This window comes from Larimichthys crocea, chromosome III (assembly GCF_000972845.2).
Source record: "Larimichthys crocea isolate SSNF chromosome III, L_crocea_2.0, whole genome shotgun sequence".
In the NCBI taxonomy this organism is placed as follows: Eukaryota; Metazoa; Chordata; class Actinopteri; family Sciaenidae; genus Larimichthys; species Larimichthys crocea.
In genome coordinates, this window is record NC_040013.1 from 47,229,508 (window position 1) to 47,249,116 (window position 19,609).

At 38.9% G+C, this 19,609-nt stretch overlaps 1 protein-coding gene across 3 annotated transcripts in view; it reads right to left on the bottom strand.

Moving 5' to 3' along the window:
- mapk1 (mitogen-activated protein kinase 1) overlaps window positions 1-18,852 on the bottom strand; it is a 29,749-nt gene extending 10,897 nt beyond the window's left edge. Inside the window, exons 1-2 of one of the 3 annotated variants that reach the window (XM_010747977.3) lie at window positions 18,330-18,852; window positions 1,158-1,340 (exon numbers count right to left, since the gene is read on the bottom strand). In XM_010747977.3, coding sequence (XP_010746279.1) covers window positions 1,158-1,340; window positions 18,330-18,475 — 329 coding nt within the window. In that variant the 5' untranslated portion in view covers window positions 18,476-18,852. The remainder of the gene's footprint in view (window positions 1-1,157; window positions 1,341-18,329) is intronic. The other 2 variants (XM_010747976.3, XM_010747975.3) reach the window with 2 other exon arrangements.
- Between the last annotated feature and the right edge of the window lie 757 nt (window positions 18,853-19,609).

Below are 19,609 nucleotides of genomic sequence, written 5' to 3' on the forward strand. Positions count from 1 at the left end.
AAAAGACCTTCCTAGGTATCCGTGTAATCCATCCCCAAAAGAAGTGCAAATATACTCTGTAATTTCCCTAATAAAGTTTGCTGGAGTCTATTAACAAGTACAGCAGGCGAGCCACAAAGTAGAGAAGAAAAAAAAAAACACACACTAAAACAAAAAAAGATATGTAATGGAGGCAGGATGTTTTACAGTTAAATAATAAACTTTTTTGTCCAACCACTGCACTGAAACAGTAAACTTCAGTGGGAATTTAATAATTGTAAATAATTATACATTAAAAAACATCATCTTCTTTCTCTAGCCAACCTTATTTTAGCCATTAGTGTGTGATAAATGAATTCCTTCATACCGACTGCTGCCACCTTCTCCTTAAGTACAACAAAGACAATCTTCGATTTTCTGTATTGTTACTGCCTGGCACTAGTATCCAAACTGCATTTAGGTTTTACTGGCCCACTCAAACTTTGGTTGGCATTGCAAAGAAAATGAAAAATCTTGCATCATTTAGCTGAGGCAATTATCTTGATTTGAGTGTTACAGCAGGCTGGCAGCGCCACGAAACGACAACGAGCCAAACTGCTGACTTGATTGGTATTTCTGGCAACCTCACAATTTAGAGTCAAATCTCAAAGTTCCTGAGGTGTCACAGTTGGAGCTATAACACTAGTGAAACCATGTAGGCCTTCACCAAACTTGGTGAATTAAGCTCATTTGTTCCCACACAATATTTTATGTGGAAAGGTTTTCATTGTTTTCATTTGGGAGAATGCTCATCTGGCAAGCAGGAAACTGTCATGGTCGAGTGGGTTTAAGTTACAGCCATTTCTTTTAGGTAAGGCAAAGTGTAAAGATACATACAGTGCATTCAAACTGACAGTAACTTTAGACTAAACCAGTTTTATACTATTGCCGCTGAGCTACAATGAAGAGCCTCTCTGCCAAATATACAGTGACAGATGGCTATTATGAAATGAAATACAACTGACAAATGCTGGAGCACAATTATCTGTTAAAAAAACCATCAAATAGAAATATTTTACTGCGCTATTAAAACCTCAAATGCAAGAAAAAGAGAGACCCGAAGCCCTCAAATTAAACTGCACACGCATCATGACATATCAGACATCATCAAATCATGATAAGTGTATGCTAGAGGATACACATCCTTCATCTGGTCAATGGTTGGTGTGCGGATGATGTCGTTGATTCCGATGATGTTCTCATGTTTGAAGCGCAGCAGGATTTTGATCTCTCTCAGGGTGCGTTGGCAGTACGTCTGGTGCTCAAATGGACTGATCTTCTTAATGGCCACACGTATCTTGTTGTCCCGGTCATAGGCAGAGCTGGATTAGGAAGACACAAAAGCCAACAATAAGACATCCATTGTTGAAGGAGCACATGTTAAGAAACTGTCAAATGTTTAAAGCCATAAAACAAACAAACAAACAAAAAAACATTAGAAATCATATAAAATATTAAAAATCTGAAATAGTATTGCTTAAGTTCTAAATTTCTGTTCTGTGAAATATTTTGTTCAGACTCTTGTGGCAGCCGAAGAAAGTCTTCTTGATACCCACAATCCTTTTCAATAGGTGCCAATAATTACATTTTGTTTTTTTCTGCTTTGCAGTAGTAACTGCAGTAAGTACTTGTCCCCTGTAAATATACCCCTACAGCAGTTCATTGTGGCTGTTTCTTCTTTCACTTCTACCATAGGAACATTTTAAAATGAGCCACTGACCTGAAAGAAGTGGAAAATTAGATCATATCTTGCTGTGCAGACCAAGTTTTATTAAACAGCAGCAGTCAAGCACTAACCTCCGTGACAAACACTGCTTCCTTCCTGTGGTTTGCCAGTGGAAAGCTTTTAATGTGAAGTAGTAACTGCAGGAAATATTCGGTTTGCATTAGCAGTATCTTAACACTGCAAACTGCATAGGGCTGATACAGTGTGGAGCGGAAAACAGAGAGGCTGATATAGTATCTGCTAGATAAAAGTAAGAACAGTAATGTAGGAGTGGAACAAAACTCCCAACCTACAGAGCTACTGAAGTGCTAATACCAGAATGGCCACAGCCGTTAGTTAGACAGAAACACAGCTCAGTTGGTGTCAGACAGCATCACTGCTTGGTAATTGGAGCAAAGAGTCCATACTATTGCAGGTCAGCTGAGAGGATGCAGTGAAATTTGCATTTGATCAAGATTTTTATCACTAAAACCCGTCTGTGACGGGTAAAAAAAAAAAAATCTTATGAGTCAATATAAATGTCAGCAGGCAGCTTTAGATTTCGTAATACTGGAAAATAAAATCCAGTAAAGAAAAATATAACATATACAGGAAATGATACAGCATGTTTGCATGCATGGGATGCCTGGGGTCTGGCATACCTCATACTAAAGCCAGATCCTGAGAAGGGACCAGTGTTTTCTCTGCAATCTTTGTGCAGCTGTGGTGCTTTTGAGCTACAATCCTACATTTATCCTCAATCTGTCTATGGTAGGGCCTAAGACATGATTCAACTTGAGGCTCTAGTGCTAAAATGTTTTTTAATATAATGTAATCAAGACATCTAAAAGACTGGACAGCATTTTTTAGATAGTAAGATGCAATTATAATGTTCTCATTTCATCTCACATTTTCTCTTGCATACTAAATAAACACTAACAGATACTGGGGGCAATAAGTTCATGTACAAAGCTTAGGAGGTATGTAACTTCAAATCACACATACTTTCACAGTGGTGATTTAGTTTCAGTTCCCTATTTCAAAGCTGGGAATGGTATCAAATATATTGCTTAATAATGCTGCTCCCACTGGTTAAAACTGTAATTTTGAATAATTTAATCAAAATTAATTTAGTCAAAAGTAAGAAAACACTCAGAAAACAGTCAAACTGAGCAAAAATGTTACATTATTAGCATGTAAATGTCAGAACATGTGAAACATATAGCCAGCATCTTCCTACCAGACAGTGCTGTGACTGATAATGAAGATGAGGAGGGACAGCTGCTTGATTGTTGTTGGACAACCACATATAGGATGCATTTTAAATCTGTAATATTTGTTTTTCAATGTTGGGTAGATAAACTTTGTGACTTGAACAACAAATTGTAAATGACAGAGATGTGAAGTTACAGAGGGTAGTAGGGATGTAACAATACACTCAACTCACGACTCGATACGATTCACGATGCGATTTTCTCACGATTATTATTATTTTTTTTTTATCAAAATGAGCTGCAGACAAATTATGACCAAATAAAATTATCTTTTTATTTTATCTTTACAGAAACTCTCAAACAGTTTGTGTTCTCTTATAAAAAGTGCAAATTACATGGTCATCTTAAACAACAAAACACATGACACATATCTCCTTTCTTTAGAATCAATCTCACAGTAAACTGCTGTTAACTGGTGTAATGTGCAATTTTTGCTCACAAGGTGTAACGTTACTCTGCTTCTCACTGTGGTGGCGGCTGATATGCTGCTGCATGTTGCTTGTGTTGCCACTATTAGCAGTCTCTTGCAATATTTACATACTGTTTTGGTTTTATCTGTCCGCTTCTCACAGTTGTATTTCCAAAGTGCCGCCACACAGGTGATTTCAAACTGCTCGGTGCATCCTCTATTTCAAGCTATTTTCTACCGTCGCCATGTCTTCCCTCGTTCTGTGCTCCGTACCTACGTAGTGACGTAAGTCACGGGACCTAACGTGTGACATTGAACAAATGAATCACCAACCAGTGACTTTAAGATAACGTAACCCATTTCTAATTTTTTTAAAAATAAGAAAAAGAACATATTCTACTTCCTTCGCATTCGCAAAGAATCACGATTAATTTTTTCTGTCAACTGCGAATTGTCACGCATTTGTACCGATTTCTAATTGTGTCACGATGCATCGTTACATCCCTAGAGGGTGGTGTTAGAGCTTACCGATAGCAGGTCAGCTAACGTTATGTACGCTCACTAAAAATCACCTGTCAGCATATATAGCGAGGCTGACAGGTGTTTTACATAGACAGTATAAAATATGGAGGTTGTATCTGTGACATCACCCACAGGTTTCTAGAGAGCTGTTTTGAAGCTCAGAATATGGGGACTCTGGCCATCGCCATCCTGGTAGTCTTTGGCTTCAAGTGGTTGTTTCTGGAACTGCAGCTTTGGCACTTGGCTTCACTTCACAGGCACAGAGGTTGCCGCTTGGTATTTTATAATGTGACTGCTAGATTCTCACGGTTAAAATGTACGCTACTCTGAGCAGTTTCACCAGTTCTAATACTTGTTTCACCTACATAGCGCCATCTCAAACACATCGCAGTAATGAAATGATAACTAATTTAGCTTCTAAAGTGGGACTGAGTTGACATCTCTTACAACCAGCATGGTTCATGAGATGGCTGCATAACATCTTAGGCACAACTAGGGGTGGGAATCTTGGGGCACCTCACGATTCATTTACGATTACGATTCAGAGTCTACGATTCAATTATAAAACGATTATTGATGCATTTTTAATTTATGTATATTGATGCACTTTTTCCACATTTCTTTTTGTCTCACTGAACGAGTATTCATCATTTGCAGTTCAAAAAACAGCTGCAAATAAAAAACTGCATTTGCAATAGGAAACAGAGTTGAATTCATTTCCATTATATTTTATTAACCTTTATGGAAATATCCCCGATTTTTACAACCAAGTAAGGTTGCAAACCCATGGCAATGAATTCCGCGATACCTATCGTAATTCGCTTGGCCTTTTGCGATGTGGGTGGCAGCTTACCCAGAGCGTCCTTGATTGTTCTCTGGCTGCTAGTAGCAACAGCAGCCGGCTTTCCCACCTTCTTCGTCAGGTGGAATCATGCTGTGTGACTCATGTTCGTTGTGTTGCCAAACTATTTTATTTTAGCGCAACAAATCTTGCATACAACGTAGCTTTTGTCCAATTCATTTCCTCCATCAACGTTGTAGAATCCAAAATGATTCCACACGTCTGCTTTTAAATGTTTAGGAGCAGGTTGGATCTCATGGCGAGGTGGGTTGGTTAGCTCAGCCATGCTTCTTGTTGTTGGTTTTTTTTCTGGAGGAGTGTGCTGTGGATGTGTGTTCTCGGTCCGTTCCCCATAGCGTCTCGAAGACCGCGCTTACTATATTTTAGTTCCGCTTTACTTGGCATATTTAAATAATCTGAATTTGGATGTTTGTGAATCGTGCTCGATTCTTCCACGGCCGAACCGCGATTAATCTAAGAATCGGAAATTTCCCCCACCTCTAGGCACAACATTAATAAAAATATGAATAATTAGTTAAAGTATTTCTGGTGTTGATTACAGAGGGAAATGTTTAATCGACTAGCTGACTAGTCGCATCACATCCCTACAGCTGAAGAAGTAAAAGAAAATGATTTGCTCATGATGCAAAGTGTTTGATAAAAAGAAAAAATGTGGATCAATTACCAACAATATCCAGACTTTAAAAACGCATATTTGCTATTACTAATTACTAAACTTCTCATGGGGAGATGTGCTTGCTAAAAGAATAAGAAACGAAAAAGAGCACAGCTCTCGAACACAGATAAGACCTCTGTGTATGATCAGGTACAAACAGTGAAGATATACCACACACCCTTTGGCAAGAAGCGATAAAGAGTGAAAAGACGTGGTGTAAAACTCAGGCTGCTCACATTTATGCCTGCAGGACCTTTCTTCTAGAGATGATGCTCTCCATTTAATAATTTGCAACAAGTATTAACATGCTCTGTGATCCCTACGATCTTTTGAGAGCATTGGATTTTTGTTTACTCTGTATGCTTTTCATGGTTTCCCGTTGTGCTACTGTGATGAAACAGCAGTTTTCCTAGCAGCTGGTGTGACAGGACGATCATTAAATAGATTCATTCAATGCAACTGTATTAGGATGATCATTTAAAATCACTGTAATACAAAACCCTTTTGTCCAAATGAAGCAGAAAGTAATGAAAACTAACTAAATGAGTCACTGTTCCAAAAAAGGTCTGACTGTGTGCCTACACCTATCAGACTAATTGTTTAAATCTGCTTGAAAATCTTGGTCCTGCCTGTGATGAGACACCTCCTCCACACCATACCAGGTACAGACATGTCCAGTCTATTCACTGGTTTAATGGTAGTTTCAACTTCCTCATTCTCACTCAAGTATTTTAAATTGCCAAACTCTGGGAACTAAACCTGTGTCCTGCCAGCCAACTTTAACTCCAAAAACTCAGTATTGCAGCATTGTTTTAAAATATGAACATGAAGATATCTGGGTGTTGCCCTTAAGTGCTGTGACTAATGCATTCATATCGTATTTTTAGGGTTGCATGAAATCATTGGCTTCTTGATCATCAAAGCACATTGAGGTTTCAATGTAATGACAGAAATTCACCCCACCTATTTTGAAGTCTCTCACAAAGAACAACAATTTATAGTGTGGCTTGGTGCTCAAACTGGCCAGACATCTTCAGTGCACAGGAACTGAGACATCAAAACCAAGTCCGACTCACCACCTACTGCCAAGAAATGCAAATAACTGCTGCCAGCTTCCAACATTTTCTGGATTTGCAAGTCATCTGGTCTCAAACTGTTGCAACTTGCAGCCATTTGGTATCATGACAAAACCGAAATTGCCCCATAAGGCTGTACTTCAGGGGAACAACATGAGAAAACTTGCATTATTAACGGTTTCCTTAAGTCCTTAAGCTTCATCATTTACATCTAGCCAACAACGATTTTATTTCTACACATTACAAACAGAAAAGACTAAAAAACACCCACATAATATGACAAAATAAGAAAACGAGTTGCTATAGTGATGGGGGTGTAGGGACTGAAATGTAAACACAAGTGTGCCAGCCTTCTGCAAGGGAAATATGAGTGACCTTCCTTTCCACTTGTGTGAGAAATGTGTGTGGGAGGAAACAGTTCTCCATGTAACTGTTCTACACAAGAAGATACCCTCATGTACAGAGAACCAGGCAAGACAAGACTTACTCATCAAAGCTAACATCTGATCCAGAGCAGAGCCAGTTTAGCACAGACATAGCTTCAGATTGTTTTTAGAACAGTCAATGGTTCAGCCTCCACGGATTTTGCCACAATATTTTCTCATGCATTATGTAAACTTTACATTATGTAAAAGTACACCGTCTTAACAATACAACAATAATACAAACTGTTTAAACATTTTTTTTTTTTTAAAAGCTACAGTATTTGGCTTTTTATTTATCATTTATCAGGCAAAAATGCCAAATATTCACTGGATCCAGCTCCTCAAAAGTGAGGACTGGCTGCTTTTCGCTGTTTTACAATGCTCAAATAATAACAATGCTCAAGTAATACAAGAAATAGAAAGATGTTGCAGCCCTCCTTTAGCTACTTATGTCACAGTTAATAAAAATATCTTTTGATTTTATGATATTTGGTGTGACAAAATCAACCTGAAGATGTAACCCTGTGCTCAAGGGAAACTTTATTTCTACATCTTTACTATTTCGAATATTTTATAGATTAAACTAATAATCCTCTAATCATAAAAAATAACTGTCAGGGTAATGGATAATGTGGGAATAATGCTATAGTGCCGCAGGCCCTTTTCATAACCCACTTTACTTTGACCAAAATCATTAAATTGGACCTACTGTAACATCTTGTTTTATTGAAATGATCAGTTGCAGAAAGAGGTGGGGACAGTTTACACTACATTTCACCATGTTTGCTGAGGCAAGCCCATCAGTTCCTTGTGGGTGTGCCTCTACATCTAACAGAAGTAACCTTTTGAGGAAGTACAAAGTACACTGAGTTGACTATGATAATGATGTAATATTAATATGCTTTCTGTAGTGTGCTGTGATATTCTTACGGCTGCTTTGCCTTATTACTGCAGGGTGGGACTTCTGAGAATTAATTAATTCAGAACTATTAAGCTATTGTGTAAGTCTATTGTACCTTCTACTAACCCCCTTGTAACTTTGGACAAATGTATAAGAACTTTTACTCACATATCCTGTATACAGGTATGTCCTGTATTTAGGTATGTCATTACATCTCATGTCAGAAGGACAAACTACCATACTGTCCTGTAATGTAACCCTCTGGGTCAGAGAAATGGCTCTATCAATTGCTTTTGCAATCGTGGGAAACTGCCCTGACCCCAGAGGGTTAACCCACGTGCTTTTCTTAATAAAGATGCTCTGCTGACAATAACCGCTGCAGGCTCTTGTATGCAAGAGTGAGGGGAATCTGCACTGAGCTGCCTTTCCCCGTTTCCTTTTCTTCTGTTTTGTTTTCTGAGCATGCTCAGTGCTCAGGAAGGAGCACAGAGGAGGGAGGGGCTGTGTGTGTGTGTGAATGGTGGTGGTGGTGGTGGGGTCTGTTTCCAAGGAGATGGGAATACAAGGCTTTACACTGCAGTTGCTGTGTTATGCAATAGGGCTGTTACCATGACAATGTTCAAGGGGCTGGGTTGAAGGAAGAAGGGGAAAAGTGCACTATGCTTCAGGGCAACATGTACATAGAAAGTGCAGATATGAACGTCCATGCGCCAACACATCACAGACTCCAATCCTTTGCAGAGGATTTAAAGGCATCAGCTCCAACCTGAGCTGAGCCAACAGGTTGGAGGGATGGGCTTCAAACAACACTCACAGGCTGCTGTGCAGTGAGGCGGTTTGTTGCATTAAGCATTGGTGCTGCAGGATTAGAGCGTCTTTGCATTATGTTATTTACAGCACACTCTACAGCACTGTTGGGCATTTACTTTTACTAATCTTGTGCAGCACCAAGTCACAGTGGGTTATCAATGGCATCACTGATCATTCGATGTGTTACAACAACAATTATATTATCACTTTCAATATGAAGATGACATGATAACGATAGTAAAATATGAATTTCTGAGATCTAAAGCAATGTTATAATTCAAATACAATTTAAAGTCATATATGATAATATGAAGGAATATTATTTGAAAGTAGTTTAGTATATTTCATCACTTTCTGCCTGCGTTTTTTTTATATTTAGGGCTAAAAATAAGTCAGAAGGACAGCGATTTTGATAACTTATATGGGAGTGCCAAAAAAAGATCAACTGACCAATATGAAGATTTGCAGTTTTCTTGTACAGTAAACATCTTTGGCTTTTGGATTGTTGTGGATCTCACCTTTGGATTATCTTTGGGCATTTCTGTATATTCCATATACCTCATTATTGGTTTACCAAGAGAATAATAATTTTAAAAATGGTTGCGGTCTTACTTTCCCCATTTTAAAAACACTACTCAAGGATGCTGCTACCAAATCTGTTGCTTGGAAGTTACACTATATTAACCCTCCTGTCTATTTAGCCAAGTTAAATTTGCACATTTGGTCACTTTTCCTACTCTTCTTTGCACAAATGGTCACTTCATTTATCTGTGGGAACCATTACAGATTTAGCTTCATCTGCTTTTATACACGACATCCTGTTTGCCCTTAATACTGACCACAATAACCAGGTTTTCAAATGACTCAGATGTTTCGTTATCGAGAGCTTCTCTCTCAAGCTTAATAAGCTCTGTGATAGTGTGTAAACGTGGTGTTTCTCTAACTTTTGCAAAATGCATGCTGATAAGCTCCACCATCAAGTAAAATACGATACACATTTTTGCCTTTTTGAGAGAAACCAATATGTGAAGAGTTACTGGTAAGGCCCCTCAACTGGCTTTACTGGGCCCTGTTTTGTGCTGCCTTTACAAGAAAAATACACTACTACAGAAATCAGTTGTATCAGTAAAAAGAAACGTCACTAGCATATATTACATTTTAGCAATGCTAAATATTCAACACAGGCCACATTACATTAGGCATAATTTAAGTAAGTGACAGGAAGTAACTTTTCCCTCCTTGTACTGTGCATGCAGTTTGCTTTGGTACTTACTAATAGCTTTGGTAACTTACATTACACACCAGTTTGACATTAGGGTTAGAACGTTAGATTTAGAACAGTTAGATATTAGCTATATTTAAGTTACAGCCATGTCATTAGGTAACTACAAAAAAATTTAGCAACCTCCTTCCTTCCAAAATTGTTTACATGTCACTGCAAAATGTGAATCAAAACTGATTTTGTTGTTTGTTCTTTATTAACTCTTATAAGCAGAGCTGTGCTTCATCACCAAACGAGCAGCTAATGTATGTTGTATTATTTTCAGTTGATATGATAGAAGCTGGAGCCATCTACCTATTCTAATTTCCTTAAATAGCAACTGGATTAAGGAACAGGCTGCATTAAAACATAATCAGGCTAAAGATGGCTTCCAATGTTAAATAAAACTATTTGACAGAAATTCACATTTATTTTTATTCTGTCCATATCTTTACTTGTTTCTACATTTCATAGGTATGACTTAGAGAAAAAGGCACAACATCAGACTAAATATGTGCAGTGTGTTTACTTTAAAACCAAAGGTAAACTTGCTATACACCAGAAGAATTACCTGTTGAATGCAGAGAACCTCACTGGCATTAAAAGAGACATGGTGTGTAAATAACAGCTCTGTCCACTGTTAGGAGTCAGACAGGACAACATTTTTATGATGAGTCTTAATGGCCCCTTTGTGCAACCTTAAAAAGGTACGCCAGCTCCATCTGATCCACTGGATTTTCTTTAGTGTGAGCATTTAAAGTAAATGCAGGTTTGCAGACGGAGGGCACAACAGTGGTGAAAACAGTGTAACCCACACAGGGTAAAAACACTGTAAATACTGTACTGTCTAATGTGAAGTAGCACTGATCTTTTTTTATTTCTCTGCCTATAAGCACTCTGCCACTCCCATACATAACTGCTGTATAACCTCCAGCTTTCAGGTGCTGGCCAAACACGTGGACCTTGGTATCTCTATTTGAGCTCGTTATCAGTAAGGTCATAGATTTTACCACCAGTCGAGCCTCGACATGCAGCCAGATTCACTTGGTTTTATTTTATTTTATTGAAACTGAATATCTTTTGGGTTTAGGCTTCTGATTGGACAAAGCAAGACCTTAGGTTGGAGATGATGTTTTCTAATTTAGCCAACGAACAGAGAAAATAATAATAAAAACAATAATCTGAGCGTTGCAGCCCTACATAACAAAACTGTTATATAAATATTCCCTAATTCCTGTTGTAAGGACCAAACAAAACATTTAAAGCAGCTCATATTTGCTATTTCATAGACTAAACAATGAATAAAACAAATAAATTACTTTAATTATTGATTGATCTTATGGTAACTGCAGTCTTAATTCTATAAAGGATCCAGAAAGGACTGCTCCAGCTAATGAACTTTCTTTATAGCCCTGAAGGAAGATTAACATCTAATTAATTCTCCATTAATAAGCTGTTTATTAACAGGGGTGATTTGTAACTAATGCTGGTTATTTGGAATGTTGGAACGCCAACAATGTGGTAAGACACATGGTGCATCAAAGACAACGTTTACAAAAAATGGTGTAAAACTATTTGTTTCACATGCAAATATGTGGCTCGCACTGCAGGATGCAGAAAAACATACATGAAAGTTGAAATATGAAGGAATGTCCTCCTTTGTTACATTCTTGACTTTGTGCCTACAGGAGCCCCACTTCGACTTCTGGAAGCTTACTGTGATATAAAATTGAGACAGAGAGATATAATCAAAGTCGTCTGACCACTTTTATCACCGTCACCGTTTTTCTTCTCACAGGCCACAATTTATTAATACCAAAAGGCTGAAAGGCCAACATGCCACATTAGAGCTGTAATAAAATGCACCCATGAGGCCTTGATGACGAACAACAATATCAGCTTCAACGCAACAAGCAGCGGTGTGTGTGAATGTTTTACTTGTTTGTTAGACCAGAAGTCATTGCGCTCGTCTTGGCAGGCGTAATCACCCAAATTACATAAATTACATCTCCTTTTGAATAGCACAACAGGATTTCAGAGTGTCAGGGCTCTCATTCTCTCCCTCCCTCTCCCATTGGCTGTGGAGTGGTGGTACTGATGTCAGAGGCAGAGGGGTTGCCATGGAGATGGTGCCACGGTGGCATTTCAAGAGGACGGCTCATGGCAGAATGAAGCAGAGCATCAGCAACGGCTAAGAATCAAGCAGGTCAAGGAGTCGAGATCAAGATTAGGAGTCAGAGTTATACATCTTGCATGAGAGAACATTTATTTGGGATGATGAGATGTGTCCAAAGGAGTACACTTGACAACTAGTTAGATGATTATGATTTAAAATCATCATTAGTTGTAGCCCTAAAGGAAACATCAGTGGCACAGTTATTTGCCAACACATGGACTTTAATAAAGAGATGTGAACTACAAAGTACCATCAAGTACCTGTTTCTAGCCTTCAATGTCTTTTGATTGGCATTCCAAGTCAAATGTGTTGGCAACGACATCATATTGACTGGTGGCAATATGATGCCAAATCCTCTGATATTGCATATTTTCTGTTTACAGTCAATCATACAGTCATATCTGTAACAATACTGACCTTAAAAGGCATATCAGGTATTGGCTAAAACATAACCAGTCAGCATTACCTACAGCTTCTCTGTCAATATCATTTGGCCCCAATGAATGAGCATTTAGTGTGTTTCCTGGCCACATGTTACCTTACATTAAAATGATCCTATTGAATCAGTGCAGTATAGCCTACAGGTTTTAAATTTGGGGAACAGAGAGTAGTAAAATTGGATTAATACTCAGTCAAGTCAAAGCAATAAGATGCCATACCATAGCATTCCCCCATGATCTGACTGTTCACATGGGGAACTTGAAAAGGCAGAGTATGCCACAGCAGCTTCTGAATATCATCACACAGGGTGATACAGTGATATCTGGTGATTGTGTAAGCAGACTGTGAGCACGAACTGAGGCTTGTGTTAAGAGGCTCAGTACACCGTCAATCTGCACAGCCCTCAGCCACTGGAAAGCCCTGACATGCAACAGCCTTACCGCCAACAAGGGGCTATTGAAAACAAAAATAGACCTACTCTGAAAATGACACACATATGCCTCACAGTCAACCGCCCTCTTGCCATGCAGTCAAACTTGATTTTGTAATACAGCATATCCCCAACACTTTGCAAAAACAAAATTACCAGAAAACTCATATAAAGCAAAATCGTGTAACTTTTCTACCTTCAAATTACAGATATTAAATCATTCTGACATGTAATCAGTTGAACGGTGTCTCTGTCATTCCCACTCTGCACCCGTATGCCTGTTTTCTGCACCATGTAACTTTTTGATCTGCGAGAAGTGCGTAACACTTATCAGCACTAAGTCACACGCCACCAACCATTTCACTGATTTTAATGAAACTGGATCATATTTATATGAAGAAAATGTTTTCTGTTTTTCCCTCTGATGTCTTCAGGCTGCTCAACTCTCTCTGATTTACAGATTTTTCTAAAACAACAGTAAAAAACTACTGCCAACTGTAACTGCTGTTAGCTAATGTTAGCTCGGTTTGTTAACTGGACTACCAAGCTACCAAGGACTGAGAGCTCAGAGCACCATGGGAGTGTTAGTGTACCACAGCTGCTCCAAGAAGAGGAGGTTTTCAGGCCCGGGACGTAGGGGAATGCAGATGGAGAGAGGAGCTGGTGTTGTGCCAGAACTGGAGCTGGGCAAGGGAGTAATGTATCTGGGCTCAACAGCTCCTATAAACATAATGGTAGAGGTGAAGAGCCGCCACAGAAGAATAAATCTGGGACTGACTTTTAGTTTTCAGCAAATTTTGTGAAATAAAAAGCCGAAAGCTGGGCTTCTTGCTGTTGGACTAGTAAGTAATATTAGCTGGCTGCTCTGTTTTGTGTTGTTGCACTTGCTTGATGTTAGCTTGGAATAAATGCATAAACACCTTTTAGCACTCTTCTGTTCCTCCGAAAAAAGCAGATAAATGAAACATGATGGAAAATTAGAGAAGGGCGTTTAGACAAAAATACTATTCAATATTCAACAGAAAACTTTTCAACCAACCAATCTTCAAAGATTGCCGCTCCCCCACACACAAGACATGTATTTGATTATTTATAATTTAATGAATATCCTAAAATTCAGAAATCATGATCAATCCCCAGAAATTACGCTGAGAACCTAAAGCTTGTTGAACAGTTGCTAACCCAAAAGCAGAGCTGGATTATGGCTCTAAATTTAGAATTTAACTATTGATAAAACAAAATGTTGTGGAAGGCTTCAACGTTAAGCTTCATTAAAAAGTGCTGTTGGATTGAAAGACTGAAATCGTCAAGACAGCAGTAGAGTTACTTAGTTATTGCTGATCATGTGGTTCAAATATTAGACACAAGACATGAACAATGGCTCACTGCAGGTCTCTACATGGCCTACATTTCCATATGAACCACGCCTTTGCTTTAATAAAGCCCATGTTTGGGCCACCAAGTTTGCGTCATTGTCACAATGGACGATCTTTTGCATGATCCAGTAACTTAAAATACTTTTAGACTTTATACTGAAAGCAGCAGAAAGCAGGACATAATGGAGAAAACTTATGTCATGGCAACTGTAAACAGCATCTCAGCTTAAGCAACTTTAGTCCATTCTATGATTTAGAAATGTATATAGTGTGTATTCCTTACTTTAGTTTCAATGTTGAAAGTCGAGACTGAAAGCCACTGGCAATCTGTCAGTTTTAAGGCTAGAACATGCTTCTGCATGACCCTTGTGCACAAAACAAACCCATGGCTGCCATTTCAAGGTTTCTGCATGGCATCCTTTGTACTTGTACGAATGTGAGTTTTTCAATACAATTGCCCAACAGGAAGGTAGATCAATTAATCAGCTTGTTTACTATTGGTGTGGTGTGTATGTCTGCTCCTCTGCAAGCATTTGAAAACTACAGTAACAAACATTCAGGTCATACAATAACTAGACCTGTAGAGACTTTTAAGCACATCTCTGCAGAAGTATAATTCAGCCTTAGAACTGAGGTATCACCAAACTAATAGCTTGCAATTTGACTTACCAAAGCTAAACTATACATGCATTTGTGATCTTTTTGTATACTGTTTAAAATCCTCAATGCGTGATTATGCATAATAAAATATAACCATAAAGCCAGTTTTTCTGTCTCATGCTTACACCAGGTCACGGTGGTGCACTTGCAATTTAAAAGTACTTAAGACGCAAACAAAGAGACGTATATGAAGCACACGCTGCACCACTTTCTTTGGCTGCTGCACATCAAAGCACTACAGGTCTCAAGAAGAACGCAGCAAGACAAGTGCAAGGAGGCTGAGGCTGACACATCGCCCACTCCAACTGCATTTGAGCCACAAACACCAAAAGTAAAGAACTGGGCTTTTACGTGAACATGAGTGAGGATCACAGTAAAAGTGAAAGAATACTGGGTTGTTTTCAAAGCTTTCCCTGCTGGTATAGAGGTTGTACAGTCATTTCAGGGATAGAGATGGAAATAGTCACTGAACACAGACGGAAGCATTGCTATCAAGAAAAAGAGATCTGAATTTCTTTCTGAGAAATTAATCACAATGCCCTCTTACATGATATAGTTACAAAGGTTTATGTTGTTGCATATTTAGTCTCATAGGACACACAAGTAAGAAGGGCTTGCAAAACAAGAAAAGGTCACATTTAAATGGACACAAAGTTTCTGTAAGCTGACGACTTGCCAGCTTAGAGGCATCAATACAATCTCTGTCCCTGTAACCTTAGTCAAGCATGATGGACCTGCCTGTACCTGTTGCTTTAATTTCCAATTGCTGATGTCAGGAAACCAGAGAGACATAGATATGAATGTCTGTTTATACTCAAATCTTCTTTTAGGTTGTTTCCTGTAGTTGGTTGACATTCGCACCGGCATAATGTATCACTGCTTCCTTCGAAGATAACCAATTAGAATTTGAGTCATATAAGTTGTTTGATGTCACAGTTCAACACATGTCCAAATGAACAAAACAAATGGATTAAAATCTTGAAATAAACTGGTCACAACATGCTTGAACATCACAAAGATGCTTGTTGTTGAAGAGGACTGTTAAAGGAAAGCTAAAATATTAACTTTATTTGAGGGGAAAAGGTCCCCTGCTTGTACATTTCACATTCCTTGAATGAGCATTTCCAACTACCAGAAAGAGAAAGCACTCGGTAGCCAGCAGCACTGGTGGCCGGCATGGGTAAGACAGAAATCAAAAAGGAGCTCACGGCCAAGTTTCAATTCCTTGAACAAGAAAGTTCAAGGAATCAAACGTCAGAGTGCTGCACACGTGGTTTTACTGACTGAAGCGCCACAGTGAGGACAACCATGCCTAAAAGTGTGTGTGTGTGTGTGTGTGTGTGTGGGGGTCCTATTGTAACATATTAACATTCATTATTGGCTAAGAGGCTAAGAGGACAACATGCCCACCTTGACTTTATCAAACTGAGTATATCGCTCGTTAGCACGTTCAGTACAAACTTGGAACTGTTGAGTTCATCCTTCAGTTGTCCCCTTACCCTTAAACTAACACCCATAAAGCAAGGCAACCAGGTGATAACACATTTTGAACAAAACAGTGAGGTTATCCATTTTTTTTGTGCACATAAAGCAACATCAATGACCAATGGTCCAAACACAACAATGTCCATTTTTGAAGGAAACTGGCTATCAAAATGCATTAGTATCTCAAATTATTAGCTTAACATAATAAAAACATTATTCATTCACAATGAGATAGTCAGCTGTCACTATTGAACAATCCGCATTAATCATATGAAGCAGAAACAACGCAGCAAATCCTCACATATTGTCTTGCATATATTTGGTATTTTTATTCTTCACATGATCAATCAACCGTCATAATTCTAACTAACGATCAATTAGCTGATGAAAGTATTTAATTATACATTATATTTTTGAAATTATGTTGCCCATGTTCTAAAGATTTCAACACTTTATCTGAAGTACTAGTGTCACTTTTAACGCTAGAACAACCGCACAAGTCAGCGCTTTAAAACTGAACATCCTTCCAACACCAGGGCTGTGAACAGTGTTGTACCTGCTCTGCTCGCCTTGAGCTGCACTATGCACCAGTCGTTTGTTGATAGGTGATCATTAGAGTAAAAGCCACGGCAGTGTGCTTTTGGTAGGTTTTTCCTTTTTTTTTTTTGCAAACAAAAAAGATGCTCAACAACCCGCTGTGTCCCGTCACTGTAGGCAGGCTATGTGTCAAATCAGTGTGCCGAAAACACAGCTCCTCTCGGGCACAGAAGAAAAAAAGAAACACACTGCTGTTGTTTGACCCAAGGACAATATATTATGTAATAGCAGTAGAGTGTGCACATTTAAGGTCAGCTACGTTACCACAGGCTAAAGAAACAACAAGATTTGGTGCTATTGAACGAGAACAGTGGACACAAGAGATTGAGTCAACATAAAATCAACTTGTGTTTGGATGAATCGACAAATTTATCCTGGGATACATCCCAGGTGGCATGCTGCATCATTGTGCCTATAAATTCTTTCTTATACAATATAACCAGCCATCAGTATCAGTTACTGACACAAGTATCCAAGGAGAGCTACATGAGGTACTGATGCAGCACATTTCCTCATGTTATCCAAATATCGCCGACATAATCCAAACATTGCATGGAAATGATATGGTGATGATATACTGAAAAAGAGATAAGATGCAACAGTATCAGATCTCAATAAAATGTCTACTGACTACAGCTGAAAAGCTACTGTGAGTGTGCATTCAATGGTGAAGTAATCAGAGGTTTTATAGTAGTTTGGGAGATAAAAAGCGACACTAGTCAATTAAAAAAAAAAAAAAATCACTGGAAATTTCAAGTGGAAGAGTGCACACACCCTGTTCAGTGCCTGCTGTCGGGATCGTATTGACAGTATATCAAGTGTGTTCATTTTCTAAGCTGTGTGTTACATTTAAGAGTAGATAGCACAGCTTCAGCTAAAAGCGATGCAAATGACATTTCATGCAGAAACCTGTGTTTCCATTAACGCAAAGTTAACAGCGCCTAGCTGAAGAAAACAGACTTCCAGGTTAAATAACACTGACATCTTGTCGGGGATCGTTACAACGTGAAATCCAACCAAATGTGAACTTTTAAAAGTCAGTCGTGATTTTAACGCTAATCTTTTTCTCGCAGTCTTCATTACGCAAACTAAACATCGGTTTGACACTGTTGCTTGCTAGCTGAAACAACATTAACGGAGAAGGTGTCAAATAGCTACCGACATGACGGGCTAAAAAAATAAATAAAATAAGGTGTACTCTCTATACAACGTGTAAAAAGCTAGGTAGGTTAACATGGCCACTTACCACACCATCCCGTAGGCACCTTCCCCGATGTAGGAGAGGTTGCTGTACCGAGGCCCGACGTCGAAGGCCTGCCCGCGGACCAGCTCCGTTCCCGTCCCCGGGCTGGGGCCGCAGCCAGCAGGGGCAGACACCGCAGCTGTCGCCATTATAAGGACTGGCTTTTCACAACGCTATCAAATTTAAATAAAAAAAAAAAAGAGCAACTGCGATTAGAAAAGATGTATATTCGTAAGTATGTGTGTTTATATCCGTCGTCGCTGTGACTGAAACAGGGCTTTCAGTGTGGCAGAGGCCTTCACTACGTATGGAGTGTTTTTTCTTTCCGTCAATGTGCGTTCAAAGAGACCACACCACTGCTGGGCTGTCGCAGGCAGGCAGGCAGGCAGGCAGGGGCGAGTAGCGGAGAGGCTGCTGCTGCTGCAGGAAATAATGGAGGCGGTCATGTGATCCAGTGTTTCTGTTTTTTTTCCTCTCTTCCTTTCCTCTTCTTCTTCTTCTTCTTCTTCTTCTTCTTCTTCTTCTTCTTTTGGATGAACAGTGTTGCCTTCAGGTACTACTTCGACTGTTCAGTAGCACAAGCAAGTTAATATGATCCAGTGGTGAATGAAGTCAAATTACTGATTCCACATTGTGAAAATGATCTATTACATAATAAAAGTATTGCATTGAAAAGTGTTACTTGAGCAAAGTATATTCAGGAAAGTATCAAAAGTACTCAATGAAGAAAATTGTCTTTGAGGTGGAGCTGATTTGAACTATTTTCTCTAGGACTGCAAGTAATGTCATTCATCGATAGTTTAGTTTGTAAAAATTGTGAAAATGGTGAGAAATAGCGTCACAATTTCCAGAGCCCAAAGTAGCACCTTTCTTTTACCTTAAATCCAACAATCCAAAGATGTCAGTCAGCTAATTGAATAAGCAACTAATCCTCTCAAGTCTAATTGTATCCTATATACTGTTGTGCAGTTGAATTTATAACAAAACATCATATTTTATAAACTTTTGTTCAAAAACTTGCATTTGTAAAGTAACAAGTAACTAAAGATTAGTACCTCAAGTATGTAAATGTAGATAGTCAGGCTACACTCAGGCTACGCCACAGTGGGCCAACTTTGGGGGCCTGGGGCAAAAATAAGCTGCTGGGCCCCCGTTGAAGCTATATGGACACATTACACCTTTCTTCAGTATGATTGTGAGCTGACTGTGAAGAAATCAATGTCAGAAGCTCGCCTTTGTTCAGCTTGACTGTGCAGATATGTGCATTTGGCCAGTAGGAACAC